The sequence below is a fragment of the Hypanus sabinus genome, chromosome 19 (assembly GCF_030144855.1).
Source record: "Hypanus sabinus isolate sHypSab1 chromosome 19, sHypSab1.hap1, whole genome shotgun sequence".
Taxonomy (NCBI): Eukaryota; Metazoa; Chordata; class Chondrichthyes; order Myliobatiformes; family Dasyatidae; genus Hypanus; species Hypanus sabinus.
This window is the reverse complement of record NC_082724.1, coordinates 27,263,600-27,283,889: the sequence shown is the minus strand read 5'-3', so window position 1 is coordinate 27,283,889 and position 20,290 is coordinate 27,263,600. Positions and strand designations below refer to the sequence as shown.

The window sequence follows — 20,290 nt, the reverse complement described above, 5'->3', positions numbered from 1 at the left end:
GATGACATTTAAAAATCTCTTTCACATTTGCTAGCCAGCGAAGCTGAAATCAAGGTTTTGCCAGCTGTCAAAATTTTTATATCATCATTTAAGTTTCTACTCCTGAAATGCAGGATGCTTTGAACCAGCAACATATGCCCTCTTTCTCCAGAATGGGTATGAGGCAAATGCAAACTGCACTTCTGGATGGTAAACTCAAGTTAGCATCAGCAATCCTCTAGTTTTAAGAACAAGATAAACAGATTTATTCTATGCCATATTCTTATGATATAAAAATGAGAATAATGGTGGGATTTGTCAGTGTTCACATGAACCAATTGCTTCAGCTTGATCAGCTAGAAAGAACCAAAGGTCATGGTCACAGAGTTACATGAAAGCAGTATGAGGCTGACAGCTCTTCCATCCTCAGAGAATAATGGACTTCTGAAACAGGTTATATGTCAACATGGAAAACTGCCTAATTGGAGACCTACTCTGTTGGGAAGTTTAAGAATTGATACCTACATTAGTGCCTGCTAACTTTAAAATAGGAATCTCTTGCTTTCGAGATATGGCGTGTGCAAGAGCATGTTCTTAAAACACTTGCAGTGTCTGCTTTCATTTCAGTGAACCCTTGATATTCAGACTGGAAAAGTGATTTCTTGCAGTGGAAATAGATATTCTATTTCTCTCAATTACATGCTGTTGCAAAACTTTGCGTGGTCTCTCAGACTGCAATTTGCCTATGAAAAACAATCATCACCAAGTCTTTATCTCTTCTATTCCAAGTCTTATGGAAAATTACAATACAAATTATTCTTCCCCTCCCAGACTGGATGGGCCTTTATAGCTTAAATTTTCTATTAGTTGAGAAATTCAGATGGAAGAGGACAGCACAGATCTAACTCAAATTCAAACAATCAGCTGCTGATAGAATTATATCCAACCTTAACTCAACAAATACTTTTGAGTATTTATCACCTGTCTATTTAACAAAAACAGTTCTAACTTGTTCAGCATGTCTTACACATAACACAGTCAAGGCAGGCAGCTACTTTTGAATTCAGTTCAAACCCTTAACTGAAGAATATTTGAGATACAAGATAGTTTAAAACTAGGAGTCAGTTGGATCTATGAAAAAGACTATAAAGTTTGTGTTTATGTATTCATGACATGGAAAAGCTATCAGCTCCAGATGAGTGTCACCGTCCTTTGTCTGATTTCACTGTACAAGTCCCTTCTCTTCACTCTCAAATGGTCTCTGTAGATAAATAATCTGCTTGTATTCTCCAGATTCATAAAAATAAATTGCAACACACTGGAGAGTTGCTGGCTCCCAAAATTAAACCTACATCCCATAAAAATATCTTTGTGAGGGAGGGGAGGTAAAACTTAGAAAAATCTATCAACCTGAACATGTTTTGATGCAAATATTAAATGATGTAAAAGAGACCATAGTGTATGGCACATAATGTATACTGCGCACTCTCATGAAGCAGGGCAATTCTCAAATAACACCTCTCCATTGTCTTATTGTAAAACTCATTCAAGTAGGTAAATTTAATACATAGTGTTGGCCATGCAGAGGAAAGCCTGCACTAGGTAGATGGGGGAATATCATGTACTCAAGAGAATCATTGTCACTGACTGGTTTCTTGAGAGTCAACTGGAGCATGGAATGCTTTGTGCCATGGGTACTTAGACACCAACTTGTTGTGGACTGACTTTTTTCGAGTCCCACAGAAAAGTTTTGGAAATTTGCCTTTTATTTATTGGAATAAATGAGCTTTAGTAATGATCCTGCTGGCTGAGGGAAAGCTGAAATGCATTGCCTCTTTTGCAGGGGTAACTAAAGGATGAGGGGCTATAAAGATCATAGTTTTAGCTGCTGTCTTCATTGAGAGTGTGGCTCAGCCTTTTTTTTTGTTGATAAGGATGGTTCTGGGGACAGAGAGGGGAGTTAAAGTTCAGATTAGGGCTGAGGGACAAGGATGTGAAGGAGTCAAGAGGTCAGACCTCCACTCAGCACTTGAATTCCAGTGACCAGGAGTCCTTGTGAGCAGTCAGCGTGCCTGGAGTTCAGAGTTCCGTTATCAGCTAGTCCAAGAGTCGATACTGAAGACTAGAGCCCGAAGGTCAATTATTAGTCCAGACATCAAAACCCAATGGCCGAAACTGGAGGTCTATCCTTCTGTGTGGGTGGGTGGGCAGGCAGTAGGGAGGGAGGAAAAGGACTAGTTTTGCTACCTGTTGTGTTCTGTTTAGTCTTGAACATTGTGGGCATGCTATGTCGGCGCTGGAATCTGTGGCAACACTTGTGGGCTGCTCCTCAACACATTCTTGGGTTATGCTGGTAGTTAAAAAAACGTCACATTTCACTGCATGTTTCAACATACATGTGATAAATAAATCTAAACCTGAATCTGAGGTGGTCAAATATTTCACTGTTTGCTTTGAGGCACATTATACTTCTAGTGCAGAGGCAAAAATTTTGTTATTTCAGTTACATCCTTTTAATGTGGCTTGTAGGTTGGGGAAGTGATGAGGCAAGTCACATATGGGGTAACCAACTTCTGAAGTATGAAAAAAAATGAAGTTCTCAGCAAACAAGAGAAAATCTGCAGATGCTGGAAAGTTCTCAGTAAGTTAGGCATCATCTGAGACAGAAAAAGGACTGAAAATGATGTGGATCTCTCTGGACTTGGCCCAAACCTCACTCATTTCAAACTAAATTATATGTTTATAAAATCCTTCAGTCTTGATATAGCTCTCAAAGCCAAACAATTTTTTGAAGGAGGCCCCTACCAATAACAGAAACAAAAGCCATATAGTTGGGTACCTGAAGACATGAGAATGCAGGCACTGGAATCTGCAGCAACATGCATGATGCTGGTGGATCTCAGTGGGTCAGGCATCATTTCTGAAGAATGACAATTGACATTTTGGTATTAGACCCTTTATCTGGATTGAAGGATAGAAGGAAGACAGCCAGCATAAAAAAGTGAAAGGTACAGGTGGCACAGGAACTATCAAGTGATAGGTAGATTCAGATGACAAAGGGTGATAGGAAAGTGGAAGAGGGGAGAATGGAAATATGGTGAAGCATGGAATCATTAGGGAAATCAGATAAGAGCAATAGTGAAGGGGATCCAGTTGGAGGAGAATGTGGGTGATGGGCAGATGGAGAAGGTGGGGCAGCAGCAGACAAAAAGGTGATGGGGGCTGGGGTGAGTGTAGGAATAAATTGGTAGATCAGGAGGAGAGAAGCAAAAGGATGAGCAGTTAACCAGAAGCTGGAAAATTCAATGTTCTTGCTGTACAGTTGTAGAAAACCAAGGGAGAATAAAAGGTGCTGTTGTAGCGGTGTGCTACACGCAGTGTTAAAATAACGACATGGAGTCGGTAAACTGCAGTTAAAGAAGATTTTATTCGCACTTCATAGCCTTGCTTTAAAGCCTCCCTGATCCCGCCCTCCCCGGGCACGGATGCTGTAGGGGGCACGTACTCACAATTCCCCACAGGCTTTTCCCTTTGTTGGTGAAGCAGACCTGGCGCCCTTTTGGGACTGGCCTTTGTGCCAGCGCGCTGGCTATTAGTGAGCCGGTTCGAGTGCGCTAGGAAGTGGGTCGCCACACTGCTCCTCTAGTTTGATTTGGCCTCACCTTGGTAGTGGAAGAACCCCAGGGGATAGATATATAATTGTGGGAATGAGAATGAAAATTAAAATGGCTAGTAACCAGGTGTTCCAGATAGCCAAGGCAGAATTTTTCAAATTAATGAATTTTTGACAGCTGCAATCTTACACTTAGTGGGTTCCACATATGCAAAGGGAAGTGGCACTTTCAACCAAGAGTTGAAAGTGATACAGCTTCCTATCAGTAAAATCAGTTCCAGTTGAAGCTGGACATCCCTTTACTCCAATTCACCTAATGCATCTATCTAGGATATTTTCTTACAATAAAATAGACACACAATACTTCAAATTTGGCAAGACCAACATCCTGCACTCAATACTTTGATTTATGTAGGTCAATGTGCTAAAAGCTCTCTTTATGACCTAATCCAGCTACGACATCACTTTCAGGGAGTTATTTATCTATATTCCCTGACCGCTTTGTTCTACTGCACTCCTTAGTGCCCTACCATTCACTGTATAAGTCCTGTGTAAGCATCTACAGATTTTCTCATGTTTGTGATGCGCTCAGTCCTGGTTACATCTACAAATGATCTGATCCAGTTTACCACATTATCATCCAAATCGTTAATATAAATGACAAACTTCAATGGACCCAGCATCAATCCCTGTGGCATACCATTAGACAGGCCTCCAGTCCAGAGAGGCAACCATCTACTACCACTCTGACTTCTTCCAAAAAGCTAATGTTGAATCCAATTTACCTCTTCATATTGAATGCTTCGCGACTGAAACTTGTTGACTAGCCTTCCATCTTGGGCTTTATCAAAGACCAAGTTTAAATTCACAGAGACAATATTCACTGCTTTTCCTTAATCAACTTTCCTGGTAACCTCATCTAAAAACTCCTTAAGATCGGTTAGACTCAACCTGCCATGCATAAACCCCCATTGACCATCTCTAATCAGTCCCTGACTACCTAATTACTTATATATCCTGTCCCAATAACTTACCCATTGCTGGAGTCCGGCTCATCTGCCTATAATTACCCAGCTTATTCTTTGAACCTTTCTCGAATAACTGAACCACTTCTTTTTATGCTATACATAAATGATTTAGGTGATGGAATAGAATGCTTTGTTGCCAAGTCTGCAGATGATACAAAGATTGGAGGAGGGGCAGGTAGTGTTGAGGAATCAGGTAGGATGAAGAAGGACTTGGACCGATTAGGAGAATGGGCAAGAAAGTGGCAAATGAAATACATAGAAACATACCTACCGCACAATACAGGACCTTCGGCCCACAAAGTTGTGCCAAACATGTCCCTACCTTAGTAATTACCAGGTTTACCTACAACCCTCTATTTTACTAAGCTCTGTGTACCTATCTAAAAGTCTCTTAAAAGACTTTATCGTATTCGCCTTCACCACCATTGCCGGCAGCCCATTCCATGCATTCACCACTCTTCAGTAAAAAACTTACCCCTGACATTTCCTCTGTATCTACTCCCCAGCACCTTAAACCTGTGTCCTCTTGTGGAAACCACTTCAGCCCTGAAAAAAGCCTCCACCCACACGATCAATGCCTCTTATCAGCTTATACATCTCTATCATGTCACCTCTTATCCTCCTTCGCTCCAAGGAGAAAAGGCTGAATTCACTCAACCTATTCTCATAAGGAATGCTCCCCAATCCAGGCAACGTCCTTGTAAATCTCCTCTGCACCCTTTCTATGGCTTCCATGTCCTTCCTGCAGTGAGGCAACCAGAACTGAGCACAGTACTCCAAGTGGGGTCTGACCAGGGTCCTACACAGCTGCAACATTACCTCTCAGCTCCTAAATTCAATTCCACAATTGATGAAGGCCAATACACCATACGCTTTCTTAACCACAGAGTCAACCAGCACAGCTGCTTTGAGCATCCTATGGACTCAGACCCTAAGATCCCTCTGATCCTCCACACTACCAGAGTCTTACCATGAATACTATATTCAGCCATCATATCTGACCTATCAAAATGAACCATCTCGCACTTATCTGGGTTGAACTTCATCTGCCACTTCTCAGCCCAGTCTTGCATCCTATCAATATCCTGCCGTAACCTCTGACAGCCCTCCGTACTATCCACATCCCCAACCTTTGTGTCATCAGCAATCTTACTAACCCATCCCTCCACTTCCTCAACAAGGTCATTTATAAAAATCACAAAGAGTAAGGGTCCCAGAACAGATCCCTGAGGCACTCCACTGGTGACTAACCTCCATGCATATATGACCCATCACTCTTTGCCTTCTGTGGGCAAGCCAGTTCTGGATCCACAAAGCAATGTCTCCATGGATCCCATGCCTCCTTACTTTCTCAATCAGCCTTGCATGGGTCTACCTTATCGAATGCCTTGCTGAATTCCATATACGCTACATCTACTGCTCTTCCTTCATCAATGTGTTTAGTCACATCCTCAAAAAGTTCAATCAGGCTCGTAAGCCACGACCTGCCCTTTGCAAAGCCATGATGACCACTTCTAATCATAATATATCTCTCCAAATGTACATAAATCCTGCTTCTCAGGATCTTCTCCATCAACTTACCAATCACTGAGGTAAGAATCACTGGTCTATAACTTACTGGGCTACCTCTACTCCCTTTCTTGAATAAAGGAACAACATCCGCAACCCTCCAATTCTCTGGAACTTCTCCCGTCCCCATTGATGATGCAAAGATCATCACCAGAGGCTCAGCAATCTCCTCCCTCGCCTCCCACAGTAGCCTGGGGTACATCTCATCCAGTCCTGGCAACTTATCCAACTTGATGCTTTCCAAAAGCTCCAGCACATCCTCTTTAACATCTACATGCTCAAGCTTTTCAGTCTGCTGCAAGTCATCACTACAATCACCAAGATCCTTTTCTATAGTGAATACTGAAGTAAACTATTCATTAAGTACCTCTGCTATTTCCTCTGGTTCCATACACACTTTCCCAGTGTCACATTTGATAGGTCCTATACTTTCACGTCTTATCCTCTCGCTCTTCACATACTTGTAGAATGCCTTGGGGGGTTTCCTTAATCCTGCCCGCCAAGGCCTTCCCACAGCCCGCTCTGGCTCTCCTAATTTCCTTCTTAAGCTCCTTCCTAGTAGCCTTATAATCTTCTAGATCTCTAACATTACCTAGCTCTCTGAACATTTTGTAAGCTTTTCTTTTCTTCTTGACTAGATTTATTACAGCCTTTGTACACCACAGTTCCTGTACCCTACCATAACTTTCCTGTCTCACTGGAACATACCTATACGTTATGCTTCATGACGAGTCTCTCGAAATTCTTCATGATGATGGATATAACCATATAACAATCACAGCACGGAAACAGGCCATCTCGGCCCTCCTAGTCCTTGCCGAACTCTTAATCTCACCTAGTCCCACCTACCCGCACTCAGCCCATAACCCTCCACAACGGGACAGTAGTCATTGAGCCAGGACACTGAAGACTTCTTCGGCACGGGGATGATGGTGGCAGCCTTGATGCACGTTGGAACCATGGCGCTGCTCAGGGAGATATTGAAGATGTCACTGAAAACATCTGCTAACTGGTCTGCACATCCTCTAAGCACTCTACTAGGAATATTGTCTGGTTCAGCAGCCTTCCGTGGGTTGACCCTGCACAGGGTTTTCCTTAAATCGGCCACGGTAAGACACAGCACCTGGTCATTTGAGGAGGGGTGGACTTCCTCGCCGCCAGGTCATTCTCTGCCTCAAAACGAGCGTAGAAGTTGTTCAGCGCATCTGGGAGGGAAGCATCACCCGCACAGTCAGGTGATGTTGTCCTGTAGTTCGTGATGTCCTGGACGCCCTTCCAGATGTGCCACGTGTCGCCACTTTCCTGGAAGTGGCTGTGGACTTGCTTGGCTTGTGCACGCTTTGCCTCTCTGATGGCCCGGGACAGTTTGGCCCTCGCTGTAGTTAAGGCTGCCTTGTTGCCTGCTCTGAAGACAGAGTCATAGGTCCTCAGCAGCACCCGCACCTCCGCTGTCATCCATGGCTTCTGGATAGCGTGTGTACTGATGGTCTTGGACACAGTGAGGTCGTCAATGCACTTGCTGATGTAGCTAGTCACTGATGCCATGTACTCCTCTAAGTTGTTAGCGTTGCCATCAGTTGCAGCCTCACTGAACCATATAAAAATCAACCTTTTTCATTTGAAAGTTAAATGCCAGTGACCCAGATGCTGTACTGGTTCTAAATCTGTGCATTTAGATCTGTGTAAATCCATGTACTTACATCTGTGTAATCTCCAGACCAGTTCAGAAGTGCCAGTCAGTGTGCTCAAAGCAGTCTTGAAGAGCAGAGATGGCTCCTGCTGGCCAGGTTTTCACCTGCTTCTGAACTGGTCTGGAGTGCCTGACAAGCGGTCTGTATGCTGGGATTAGCATAACAGAGATGTGATCTGAATAACCGAGGTGGGGGCGCGAGTCGGGGATATTTGTGTAAACAAGGTCCAACGTGTTGTGTTCTCCCCCTTCATTACAAAGTCCACATACTGATGGAATCTGGGTTGCACTGACTTAAGGTTCGCGTGGTTAAAATCTCCAGCGACACTAAAGTCCAGTTCAGGTGCAAACCGTACCATTTGTACACATCCCATCTTTCATGGAGTAGAGCAAAATAATCAAAGATCTGAAGCCCCCGCACCATCCCCTTAACTATGTGAGTCTCCTTAGCCTTAGCCAATAGAAATCCTCCTATTTCTTGACTCACTAGCACATGGCACAGATAGCAATCCTAAGTTCACAACCCTCAAGGTCCTACCCTTCAACTTAGCACCTAACTTTCTGAACTCACTCTGCAGAACCTCATCACACCTACTCATGTCATTGGTACTGACATGGACAATGACCTCTGTCTTGGCTGCTCACCCTTGCTATGGGAAGCAACATTCCATCTGGATATCTCATTCTCATCCACAGAGCTTCCTGTCTATTCCCCTAACCAATGAATCCCCTTCCACTAATGCTCATTCATAAAATGTTTCTCATATCATGCATTACTGATTTAATTTTATGAATGGCTGAATAAATACCCTTTTCAAAATTCTATTCCCTTAGTTCCCATAAATCTAAGTGACATCTTTACATATCTAGTACACAGATTTAGAACCAATACAGCATCTGGGTCACTGGCATTTAACTTTCAAATGAAAAAGATTGATTTTTATACAGTAACTTAATTCAATGATAAAGATTGAACACAAAAACTGTAGGTAAAGTCCAGGTGAACAATTGACTTCAGAGACAGCCTACCAAAGACTACCAGCAACAGGTATAAAGCACTAGCAAAGTATCACCTGTCTCTGAAAAATCCTCTGAGTACATCAGTAGATTAACAAACCATGCCCTCTTCAAGCCAACAGAGGCTCTAATCAACTCAATCGGTTCTGATTGATGGACACATGTCAAGTGTGAAAACAATCAGACTCCTGAAATCAGTTCTCTACACTGAGATCCATCATTGTAAGAGATTACCAGGTGAACAGAGATATCAAATCAGGAAAGCTTTCCAAGTTTTCTTGAGAAAATGCAACAACCTCTGACTCATGGGAATATTTGTTCCATGAATGTGCAAAATGGAAAAGCAGCATCAGGGAATGGCACTGAGAATCTCCAGCCTCAGTAGAAGCCTCACGTAGATAGATTTTCCCCACTTTTGCCAAAGGATCCCATACTGGTCTCATCAGTCATCAGTCATAGAATGATATTGGAAGCACATTACTTTTGAACACAGGGACTGGTTAAGACTACTGCTATGTCTAGTTACAATTATACTTCATAATACAAAAAGCAGTTACAGTAGGCAAATAGATTATACAGTGAATGACTCATCTGTGTGTTTTTGTTTATCAATTTAAAATACATAAAAGCTTATATAACTGGTAGATTGATAAGAAGGGCTTGGAGGAATATGGGCCAAACAGAGATAAATGGGATTAGGTTAGATAGGCTATTTGACTGGCATGGATAAGTTGAGCCTAGCAGCCAGTATAATTCTATGAACATAATGAACCCTTGACAAGCGAACTTGTCCATCGCAAACAAATAAAATATATTCAACTTAAAATGAAACATGAAATGTGGACCTGATTAGTACAATACACTTATTTTACAAATAGCAGCACAACCATGAACCTAAATTAGCAGCCTAACCATCTGACCAGTGACCAATGCGAAAAACTATTTTTGCAGAATCCCACAAAAAAAATTTGTCATTGTTTCTTTTTTATTAAAAGAATGAATAAAAAAAAACAGAAAAGGGAACTATGCCTTGAGACTTCTTCGATTTTCCATTTTTTCTTCATTAACCATGTTAAAGTATTGATATTTTAGTATTCCAATTCAACATTCAATGTCACTAAGCTCTAAGTCACCAAATAATTAGAAGTTTCATCATCTCTTGAAATACTGAAGAAAAAAAGCATAGTTGCAATGGAACTTACATCATCATAATGGAGGCATTCCCCCCTGCTGGCAGGCATTGAAATTGTTGGATAATCAAGCAGGAAAGTATTCTGGAGCAGACAAGCAAAATACCACCTAACATCTTCCTTTTGGGTGGTGAAGTTGACTCAGAGAACTTGCTGCACTATACCATGCCTCGTGCCATAAATAAAATTAAAGGATGCTACTCAACCACAGATAATTATGCTTCTTTGCACGTTGTTCATGAAGCAATTAACAATTAATTTAAAATACTTTAACTAACCTTCCTTAAAGTTGCTACTTTTTTTCAAAACAACTAAAAGTATATATGTAAAATTTCAGTGATTTAATGTTTCTAATATAAAAGAATTTGATAGTTATGTGCACTCAAAAAAATCTTTAACACTGTCAACTTTACCAAAACATTTAACCAATTGAATACACTTATTCAAAGCATTCCACTTTTAACTCCCAAATGTTAAAGCATTAAATTGAACTCTTTTATTATAAAGCAAGTTCCCCTTTGTTTTTTTTATTCTCAAGCAATCATAACAGTAGGCTGACCTGCAGCTCAATAACATTTCATTCTCCTTAAAAGGTTCCAGAACATTTCAGTTAGATTTTATTCTGCGACTGCATAAATCTGCAAATGTTAACTCTGGCTACAATCTGCTCAGCTGGTCATTTTAAAACCGGGCAGTCACGGGAATGACAGAGGCAATCTAGTACTTTTTGAACACTGTGCATAAAATGAAATAATGTATTTGAATCAAAAGCACATATTTAAAATAAAAGCCACAGTCATTTATTTTATCCCTCACAGGCTAATATTCTCAATTTTGTACTATAAAGTGCACCACCCAGAGGAATAGTTGGGAAATTCAAACTCTGTACATCTACAATAGGTTTAATCATTTAATCAACATAATACACCCTCAAACTATCCCATCAACTTCGGGTCCTATTTTTCCCATGACAACAATCACAAATCCCAGTTTTAACGAGCTGAGAATATATAATATTTCACTGGAATACTGAACATTATGTGTCTTAATTCAGATATGTCCAAATTCTTGATGGTTCACCATTTTTCTAGATACAATTTGAAATTTTCAATAATTAAATAAAGATTTCCCGGTAAACCATAGCTCCATACTCACACTGAATGATTTCCTGATCGATACTATAGATTAGGGCAGCAATAAGAAAGCATTGTTCATTTTGCACAAAAACTTAGTAACAGGATATTCCGGCTTTTAAGAACTTTTCATCAAGCAAATGCTGGTGCCACCCTGTTAAATGCAGGTCCTGTTTTATATCAAAGAGGAAGCTGACCTACGCCCGTGCCCAACAATTTCCTGCAGTACTTCAGATTTCTGAGTATCCACTTTGGTGTTCAACTCTTCCACATTCAACTAATTTTATTTTAAACTGTTTAGACAAGTGTCCTGACAGGCTCATTGATTTTTGTCATTACATAATCTTGTTGGTCCAGTTCCAAGACCATGCTTCTTTTATTAATTAGTTCAAATTAGGAGATAGTCAAAAATGAAAGCCAAATTTATAGAATTAATGCCTCTTACACATAAGCTTTAAATACTGTATAACATCTGACAGAGCCAGAAATTAAAATTGCTGGCTATCCAGGACTGACTATCATTTACTTGATTTATCCTTGCATCAATCATAGAAAAATTATTGTCCAGAAAATGGCTTCAAGTATTGAGGAGAAAACATTTTCATCTGGGACATGAGAGAACACAGCAGTTTGCAGACCATTTCCTTAAACAATAACATAATCGCAAGAAGGGTTAAGAGAGGGGATGAAATAAGATGCTGAATCAAATATAAATCATATGCAGAAGGCAAATTCAGGAGAATGACTAGATTAAGAGAAAAATGATACCAAGAGAATAAAATACAACTTAAAAACTCTAAACATTAAGAACTAAAACTTGACTGTTGTAGAAGCTATTATTCTGTGCCCTTAAGTTGACTCCCTTAACTGGATCATGGAAACAGATAATTGTAAAAAGCTGACTTTTTGTGGCGAGTTTAATCAGCCAATACAGCACTTTACTGACACTGATGATGGGTCGACATAATTGACTGGATTTTTAGATTTAACTGCAAACATACTCTTTTGAATTCATCAAAGTCAAATTTATTGTCTTACTATCAATGCACAAGTACATATATGCACAGTACAATGAAAAACTTACTTCCAGCAGCATCACAGGTACATATATTCATATTGCAGCATAAAACGTGAATTTTACGCATTGAAGTGGCATATTGTTGGTAATAGTGAGTACAATTAGCCTTGTTATTTGGTCACTATAGCTATGCCCATTGTTTATTTTTATACTATGTATCTACAGTCTAAGTTTTGAAATGTTCAAAAGTTTGAATACTAATAGGAAATGGAACTTAAATATTTTTAGTTATGCAGTAAGCATGATTTTTTTTTGTAAATTTAAGAAGCATATTATTTACAAAATATTTGTAGTATAAATTATAAAGAACTTATAGTTATAAAGCAAATTATTTGAGATTCAAAGTCGAGTTTATTATCCTCTGGACAAGTACATGTATGAAGTTGCAATAAAATACCTCCAGCAACAAAGCTTCATATGGAAGCATTCACAAGAAAAACATAAGTTGTACAGAATTTTTACAAGAAATCACAAAACACAAAAAGTCAATTTCAGTGCAAAGTGATCAGAGTGGTCATAGTGTTGCTAAAATGTCATTATGTTTTTGCCATTTGGTTGAAGGGGCAGTAATTGACTATCTTGGTTCTTCCACATTATCAAAATCTTTTTAAGATTTATTGTATATTTATTTGGTGGGAGTATGTGTGCAGGGAAAAAGACATTGATTAACAAGGATAAAGCTTGGATTATTCTTCCAGTTAACTACATTGCTTAGTTATGAGTCAATTTCATGTGTAATTTTCAGACGTATTGTATTCCTCCTACCTTAAGCATTGCACTTGGAAAGCATTGTTTAACATGCATGGTCAGATGTTCCAAGTCATTTCACAGCAGCCAATGATTTACTTTTGAAATTTAGTCTCTATTGTTATTTAAGAATTAAATGAAATGTATCCTTTGAATTCATAAGTCATGCATAAATTTATATAGTGGTTGGTGGAACTAAATTTACCTCTAGTCAGGTTACATGACTAACCCTAAGCATGGCTAGATCCGAGCAATTCAAATTATACACAATTTTATTGTGAATTGATCTTTTTATTTTACTAATTCTATGACATACTCTTTTAGAATATCTTGGCATTACTTTATTTTGCTCGACCATTCCCACACCATCCATTTTCAAAACATTGGTGTCCAAACATCAGTACTGAAACCAACACAATTAAATCTTTCAATAACACATTAATCAGAAGAAAACATGGATAACAGTCTCTAAATTGAGTTTCTGAACTATCAATCACATATAAAGAAAATAACATGTGTATGGACAGCAGAGTTTGTACAGGTACAAACTAATTTTTGTGAATTTACACTGGGACAAATTAAAGCATTAGAAAGATGTGATTTAAACAGGGAACTCATTGTGAAGAAAAACATCTTAATCCTTTCAAACTCTTTCATATACAATGTCGTGCATCTTAATGAAATAAAATCCCAAAGCCATTGACGTCAATTTTAAGCAGTGCAAAACTCTTTTGGAGAGAATGACCATTTTTTAATATCATGAAAACTGAATTATAATGTTAAGTGTAAGTTGATTTTTTCCATCTTGTGATTGAATAGTTTCATACAATTCAGTTTCAGCCTGTTTCTATTTCATCAAATTAGAGCTTGCAACATTTAAACGTAATCGTTAAATGAAGATTTTCTTTATTATTTTACTGATAATAAAAATAGTCAAAGTTAATGCAATGATTATGGTGAAACAAAATATATAGTGAAAACATGCTATTTTATATGTATTTAGTTAAGCAAAGTTATTTTACATCAATATTACTTAAAGTAGTCCCTTAAGACTGAAATTAAAAATAAGTTGTAACTAATTTTTTATATAAGCAGGAAAATATCTGATGAGTCACCAAAACAGGAGTTATTGCAAAAGCTTCAGTTAGGTTAAAGAAAGATAGTCCACAATAAATCAAAGTTTTTAGCAGTTTTGTTTTGCCGATACCTATTACTACTTTTCTTTCCCAAAATAGGATGAACTAGCACCAAGGGACAAAACCATACAAATCACAAGTTACTAAATTTATTTTAGGTTGTAATAAAATAATGAACGACCGTTAAAAATCAGAAGACATCTCTTCAGATACCTAACACTGTAAAAAATTACTTGCTCAATCACAAAGGAATAACAAGTAAGCAACTGTGTCTAAAGCATGCTCATTTGCCATACATAGTTAAAACTTGGCGAAAGGGAATCTATATGTTTTTGAGGAGGTTCTAATTTAAAAAATTCTTGGACAAGCCATGTTACAGGTTGGAGAAATAGTAACATAACATTGATTTCAACATTTAAAAAGTTACACAATTAGTTCAATTAGCAATGGATTCAAACTATTCAAGAATGGATACCAAATAGGATCTATTATGGTGAGTTTAAACCAGCCACTGAAATACCAAATCATCCAGATGTTGATAATTTTAATACAAGAGTGCTTGACACTGCCACTTTTATTTGACAATTTTATTTTGTTATTATTTCTCTTTAGCAGACCCTTGGGATCAAGATGACCCTGCTTCCACTCTGGTTCTCTTGTATGAGAAGTGATTACCGAGGCATGTGTGGGAACTACCACAGAAGGGGCAGGAAGTGGCTGACAGAGCAGCAGTGGTGGTGGTGGAGGATGGGGTGGGGGAGGTGTGAACTGGTCCACTCCATCTGCCTGGAACACTGGACCCATGTCACTCACAATTCTGATCTTTAAGTTCTCAATGGCATCCTGAAAGTTCTGTCTCCACTAGATTGGTTCAAGGCCAGTAGTTCCCAGGAGCCAGTAAGAGCGTTGCCATTCCTCAAGGAAACTATTCCACAGCCCGAAATTTTTTGCTCTTTTCGACTGGAAATCTCCCACTGCAACCTCGGGAGTGTGTTTCAAAAGTATAGTTACAACGGTAACACACTTCTTTCCTGAAAATAGGCTAAAACGGCGAGCAAGTTAACAGCTTTAAAACCAACAGAAAATGGTTATCCCAAATTAGCAACGTTTAAGCCTCAACATGTGTAATTATCAATGCATCTTTATTTTGACCAGTGAGATCAGATTGCTGTTCCTCCATTAAAATAAAACGACTGTCTGACAAAAGGCTTTAACACATCCTATTTAAAAATAATGTCTTTTTTTTAAAAACAGAGAAACATAAGCAGCTGTCACAGAATTGAGTTACATCCCAGTTTGCTTCCGACATGCTAAAGCAGCATTCCTGGCACAATGTCCCCTTCACTGAGCGCTTCTGATGACTATAAACGCCCGAGGAAGGAAAACTTCAAAGCAATTCCTGTGTGTCTGTATTATGTCTCCTAGCAGAAGTGCTGACCACATTTTTAAATACGCCCACTTTCAAGAATCGTACCAACTGAATGCCAACAAACAAGATTAACAGCAAGTTAGTAAATTCATGCTGTGAGGAATAATGTAGCCCACAAATTGCATCTTTTGTCCCATAATTTGGTCTCTCTTGGATCCGAACATCTTGAAAAGAATACAACCAATGAAAGCCTCAGATGGCTGGCAAAGTTTTTCTTCCACTTGAAGTCATTGCAATCGATTGCTTAAGATGCAACGGTCTGTATCTTACGTTTAAACCAGCATCTTTCTACTGATCATAATATTTGCAAATAAGGAAACCTCTGACATGGGCATCTCAAATTCAGTTAAGATACAAGTAAACCGGTTCCGTAACGTCAAGACAGCGCTGCATTAAGGCAACGATATCGATTTTTTAAAAATATTTGCATACAGCGTCGCTATTGACTAAAGGATATTAGTCTTTGCATAAAGGTAAAATAATATGAATACTGGAAAGCTTAATTTTAAAAATTCTAAATATGAGAAAATTGCTCGACGGATCATGCAATGTTTCCCAATAGTTTTAGGACTCCGTTTGAAATTTGATGTGGGATCCGTGCAATAGTTTAAGAAATGCCGATTAATGGAAACGGAATAAATAGAAATGCATAGATCATCCTAAATATGCTCCTGCCTTTACGTTTTTGTAGTCGCCAAGAAAATGGGGAAGGGCGTCAGAAAAATGCAAAACTCTCAGAAGGAAAGCCTTCGGGGCTGATTTATGCATAACATCGTACACAAAAAAAGGTACGTGCTTCTTGGAGCTCACAGTACGACTCCAGAAGCTGTGTGATGTGGGCGCTGTTCTTTCCTCGGTACATCAATCTTCCATTAAGGATGGAGACGATTCTCAGATCGCCTTTTGACATATTCAATACCTTTTTGGTAAAATATTGCACATCGCAATTATTTCTGACAAGCCAAGTAAATGTGTTAGGTTGCAAATGTACTAAAGAGAACACATTTCCTTCCTGGACACAATCCCTAATGTGCCCTTAAGTACCTCCACCGTTTTAGCTTTTCCTACATGCAAACTTTATTTTGACAGCGTTATGGACTGCGGCACGAAGAGCGCAGCTAAATTCAATTCCCTGCACAGCTCCATACATTTCTCATCGCTTAAAAAAAGATTACTGTACTAATGAATGGGGAGCACTCATTAGATCTGCATATATTTATTAAATGACAAAATGTGATAATCAGAGACAATAGCGTGTTTCTTTATTGCTCACAACCACTTTTCTCCCGGTATTAATTTCGCAAAATATAGATCGTAATTTCAGAAATTAAAAAACAACTTAGCTCTTAGATAAGAATGCATTACCGTCGTCGCTCTTAATTATGTAAGTGTATCATTTGCATTTACAAACAGTTGTCTTTTCACTATGTGACTGCCATATAATAAGGTCTTAAATCAACAGACACAATCCACTGCCAAACAATCGACCCCCACCATACTTTACTTCAAACACGCAGCTCAAGTTATGCCAAGGTTCATCGGTATTAATCAATCACAACTCACAGTACTGTCAAATCAAGCCTACATCAGACCTTGTTCTTCAAATGCGCTTGGTTGCCGGCCTCCTTAATGTAATTACAGTACAATACAGCACGTCTGCCCAAAGGTTCAGCCAGATTCCCCTGGCTCCCAAGTCAAGCCTCAATCATTACACAACCCAAGGCGAATATACGCTTTCCATTTCTAATTTGCGAAAAGGGATTTTAAATTAAAAAGTCAACTATTATGAATTCAGATCGTAAGGAAATTTCAAACCCATATTCGGTTAGGTGTAAGATAACTGACTGCCCATATGTAACAATTGGACTTCTCGGAAATTTTAGGACTGTGGGAATCTGACCGTACAGTCAAGGTCAGCCAAGAGTGAATGGACTATCAATAAAAAGACTTATTCGCTCCAAAACCGGTTTGAATATCTGGAAACCCCACCGTCAGGTGTTGATCTTTTAGTGTTTTATGATCAGATGAATAAATGCGTAAGAATTTTTTTTCATCGTTACAACGGAGGATCGCAAGTATTTCTACTTTACCCTGCTCTGAATTCCGCTTACGCTGGCACTGCACCAAAAGGAGGGTTAACCATTTACAATAATGAAAACTGCAGCAACATGCATTGAAACAAAACGTAAAATAAATCTCAGCATTTGAATTATCTTTGCAAATTCTTGGGCTTTGGGCGCAGTTGGAACCAGGCGGAACCAGCGATCCCGCCGTGCGCCAAATCAGCACCCTTCCGCTCCAGACACAAATGGTTTGCTTTAACATTTTTTTACGGGAACAATTTTTTGATTTACAAAACATCGCACAAGCTGCAACACAGACAAGTCATGTTTCATTAGTTTGCAAACTTACTGGGTAGAGAATCGGCGAATAAAAACCTGCAGACTGTGTAGCAGAAGAAAAGCACAAAGCCCTGTTCCAGTAGCCCCTGCATGACAAATGCACATCCAAACACAACTTGTTGAATAGTTTTACTGTCGGGGGAAAAAAGGGAAAGGGAAGGGGGTGGGGTGGGGGGAGGAAAGTCCACGGTTTCACGGGAGGGCCTGAGTAGGGTACTTTAGGTCGGCTGGCAAGGAGGTTTTTCCTTCTTCGAAAAGTGAAACTGCAGTACAAGGTGAGTAGTGCTGACGACGTGTAGGAACCATTTAATCCCGAAGCATACTAGCACTGCTCTGCTCTGCCGAGGCGAGAGTGGAATGTGTCCATCATTAGCGGAGCAGAAGACTGAAGAAGCGCGCAGAGATTCGCAGCGAAGTCGGCTTGAGCTGGAAGCTTTCCATTCTTCGGGACAGGAAGTACCATGTGCGCCTCAGGCCACTTCAAAGCCAGTGAACCCGACTTTCGTGCATGCGCGCGCCAGCACAGCTGGTGGTGGGGGGGGGGGGGGGAGAGAATCGGCGAGGCGCGCGCCCCCAACGGCCGCTCCTCGTGCGCGAGGAAGCTCGGGTCGCACTGCGCTCCCTCCTTCCGAACCGCGGCAACGTGATTGACAAAACTCCGCGACCAGTCACACGCCACAACTCCACCGCCGTCCTCGCACTCCAGATGGGAACCAATCACTGCATCTGTGGGCGGGGTCTCGCCTGCGGGGCCCAAAGCCTGCCGGCCTCGATGGAGCGATGTCCGCTGGGATTTGTAGTATTCATCTACGATGATTTCCTTGTTCAGAACGGAAGTAACCAGTCTCTCAACTACTAGTTCCAGCAGGCAGCGCGGCTACATTTCCTCCCTCCCCTGGCTGCACGGTTACTGGTTCTGACAGCGGCGGTAAGTCTGTCATTTTAATGTGACTGCTTCTCTGGGCAGACGAGGACGGTGTGTTTAAGACAGGAGAAGTCTTAAAGATTTACGTATCAGTTTTTAAAAAAATCAAGCACCATATCTATGTGGAGAGGAGTAAACAGATTTTGAAAGATTTTACTAAGTGGGATCGATGTGCAAGGGGAAGCGATGCATCGGGCTCCCTACCACTCCACCTGCTTTTTTACTTGGCAAATGTTATAAAACATAAGAAATACAGATGATGCGGGAACTTACGCTGTTTTTTTTTTAAAAAAAGAGGCAGTACTGTTTGAAAACCGTGTGTTTTCTGGGCCTCGAGGCGCTGTCTGCTAGGTTGGACCTTCACACGTGAGCTACAAAATACGGTCCCGTCTTCAGTTTCATTTTAGTGCTATAGCTTTGAAGTTGCGATTTCACCTAAAAAAAAACGCTTCATTTGGTTGCAGGCGCATCAGTTTCTCTGCGAATTGACGATTGTTGCTGAAACTTAGGGTGACAATGCATTAGCTGGAATAATAAAATTGCTTAATAGCTGTCTGCCCTGTGTTTTATGATAAATCCAGCTACCAGCGCATTTGAAGTGTACTTGCAAACTTGGCAGAATGTAAAAGGTAAAATTGGAAGTACGTACTTTTTCTACACATACAATAAAAAATGTAATTTGCATTCACGTTGCAATGGTATATATGAATAGCCGGAGACTTAAAACCGTTTTATTGCAACGGTGGGGGCGCCTCGACTCATGCATATGCTGCGAAGCGCGAATACTCCTCAAGAAGGAATATTCTTTTTCTGTGATGGCAAGTTTTTAATCTCCATTAAAAGTCCACTGGAACAGCTTTGAATGGTGTTCATAACATTCTTTTGCATTTCATATAAGAGTAATCCATTCTTATTTTTGCCATTATTGTCAAGTGGTTGACAGGGTGCATTAAAATCTTCAATTTAAACGTTGCTGAAATAAGAATATAGATGCATCATAAACTGAAGTAAAATCAAAATAAAAAATGCTAGAAACTCTGATCAAATCAGGAATATCATGGAAAACAACATTTCAGAAACGAGACCCTTCTTCGAGGAAGGGTCAAAGTTCCGACAAATAGTCTCGGACCAGGAACGTTGATTCTGCTTCTCTTTCTCTTTCTAAAGACCTGAATGATCCTAACATCTTTTTAGGTTTATTTGAGATTTACAGCACTTACATTTTTTTTTTGTTTGTAAATATCGATTCATCATCTATTTCCTAGGAAATGTAAACCTTCTTTGGTAAAATAAAGAGTAATGAGATTAGAAATGTCCAGGATGATTTGTAGTTTCAAGTTATTTCTGTTGAATA

General features: G+C 39.7%; 2 protein-coding genes across 9 annotated transcripts in view; one reads left to right on the top strand and one right to left on the bottom strand.

Annotated features, from left to right (window-relative positions):
- LOC132377830 (receptor-type tyrosine-protein phosphatase gamma-like) overlaps positions 1 to 18,695 on the bottom strand; it is a 671,456-nt gene extending 652,761 nt beyond the window's left edge. Inside the window, exon 1 of one of the 6 annotated variants that reach the window (XM_059944246.1) lies at positions 18,022 to 18,695. In XM_059944246.1, the coding sequence (XP_059800229.1) occupies positions 18,022 to 18,103 (82 nt within the window). In that variant the 5' untranslated portion in view covers positions 18,104 to 18,695. The remainder of the gene's footprint in view (positions 1 to 18,021) is intronic. The other 5 variants (XM_059944241.1, XM_059944240.1, XM_059944242.1 and 2 more) reach the window with 5 other exon arrangements.
- A 210-nt stretch (positions 18,696 to 18,905) lies between these two features.
- fhit (fragile histidine triad diadenosine triphosphatase) overlaps positions 18,906 to 20,290 on the top strand; it is a 942,594-nt gene continuing 941,209 nt past the window's right edge. For all 3 annotated transcript variants that reach the window (XM_059944248.1, XM_059944250.1, XM_059944247.1), the window contains exon 1: positions 18,906 to 18,939. The gene's annotated coding sequence lies outside the window, so the exon portion shown is untranslated. The remainder of the gene's footprint in view (positions 18,940 to 20,290) is intronic.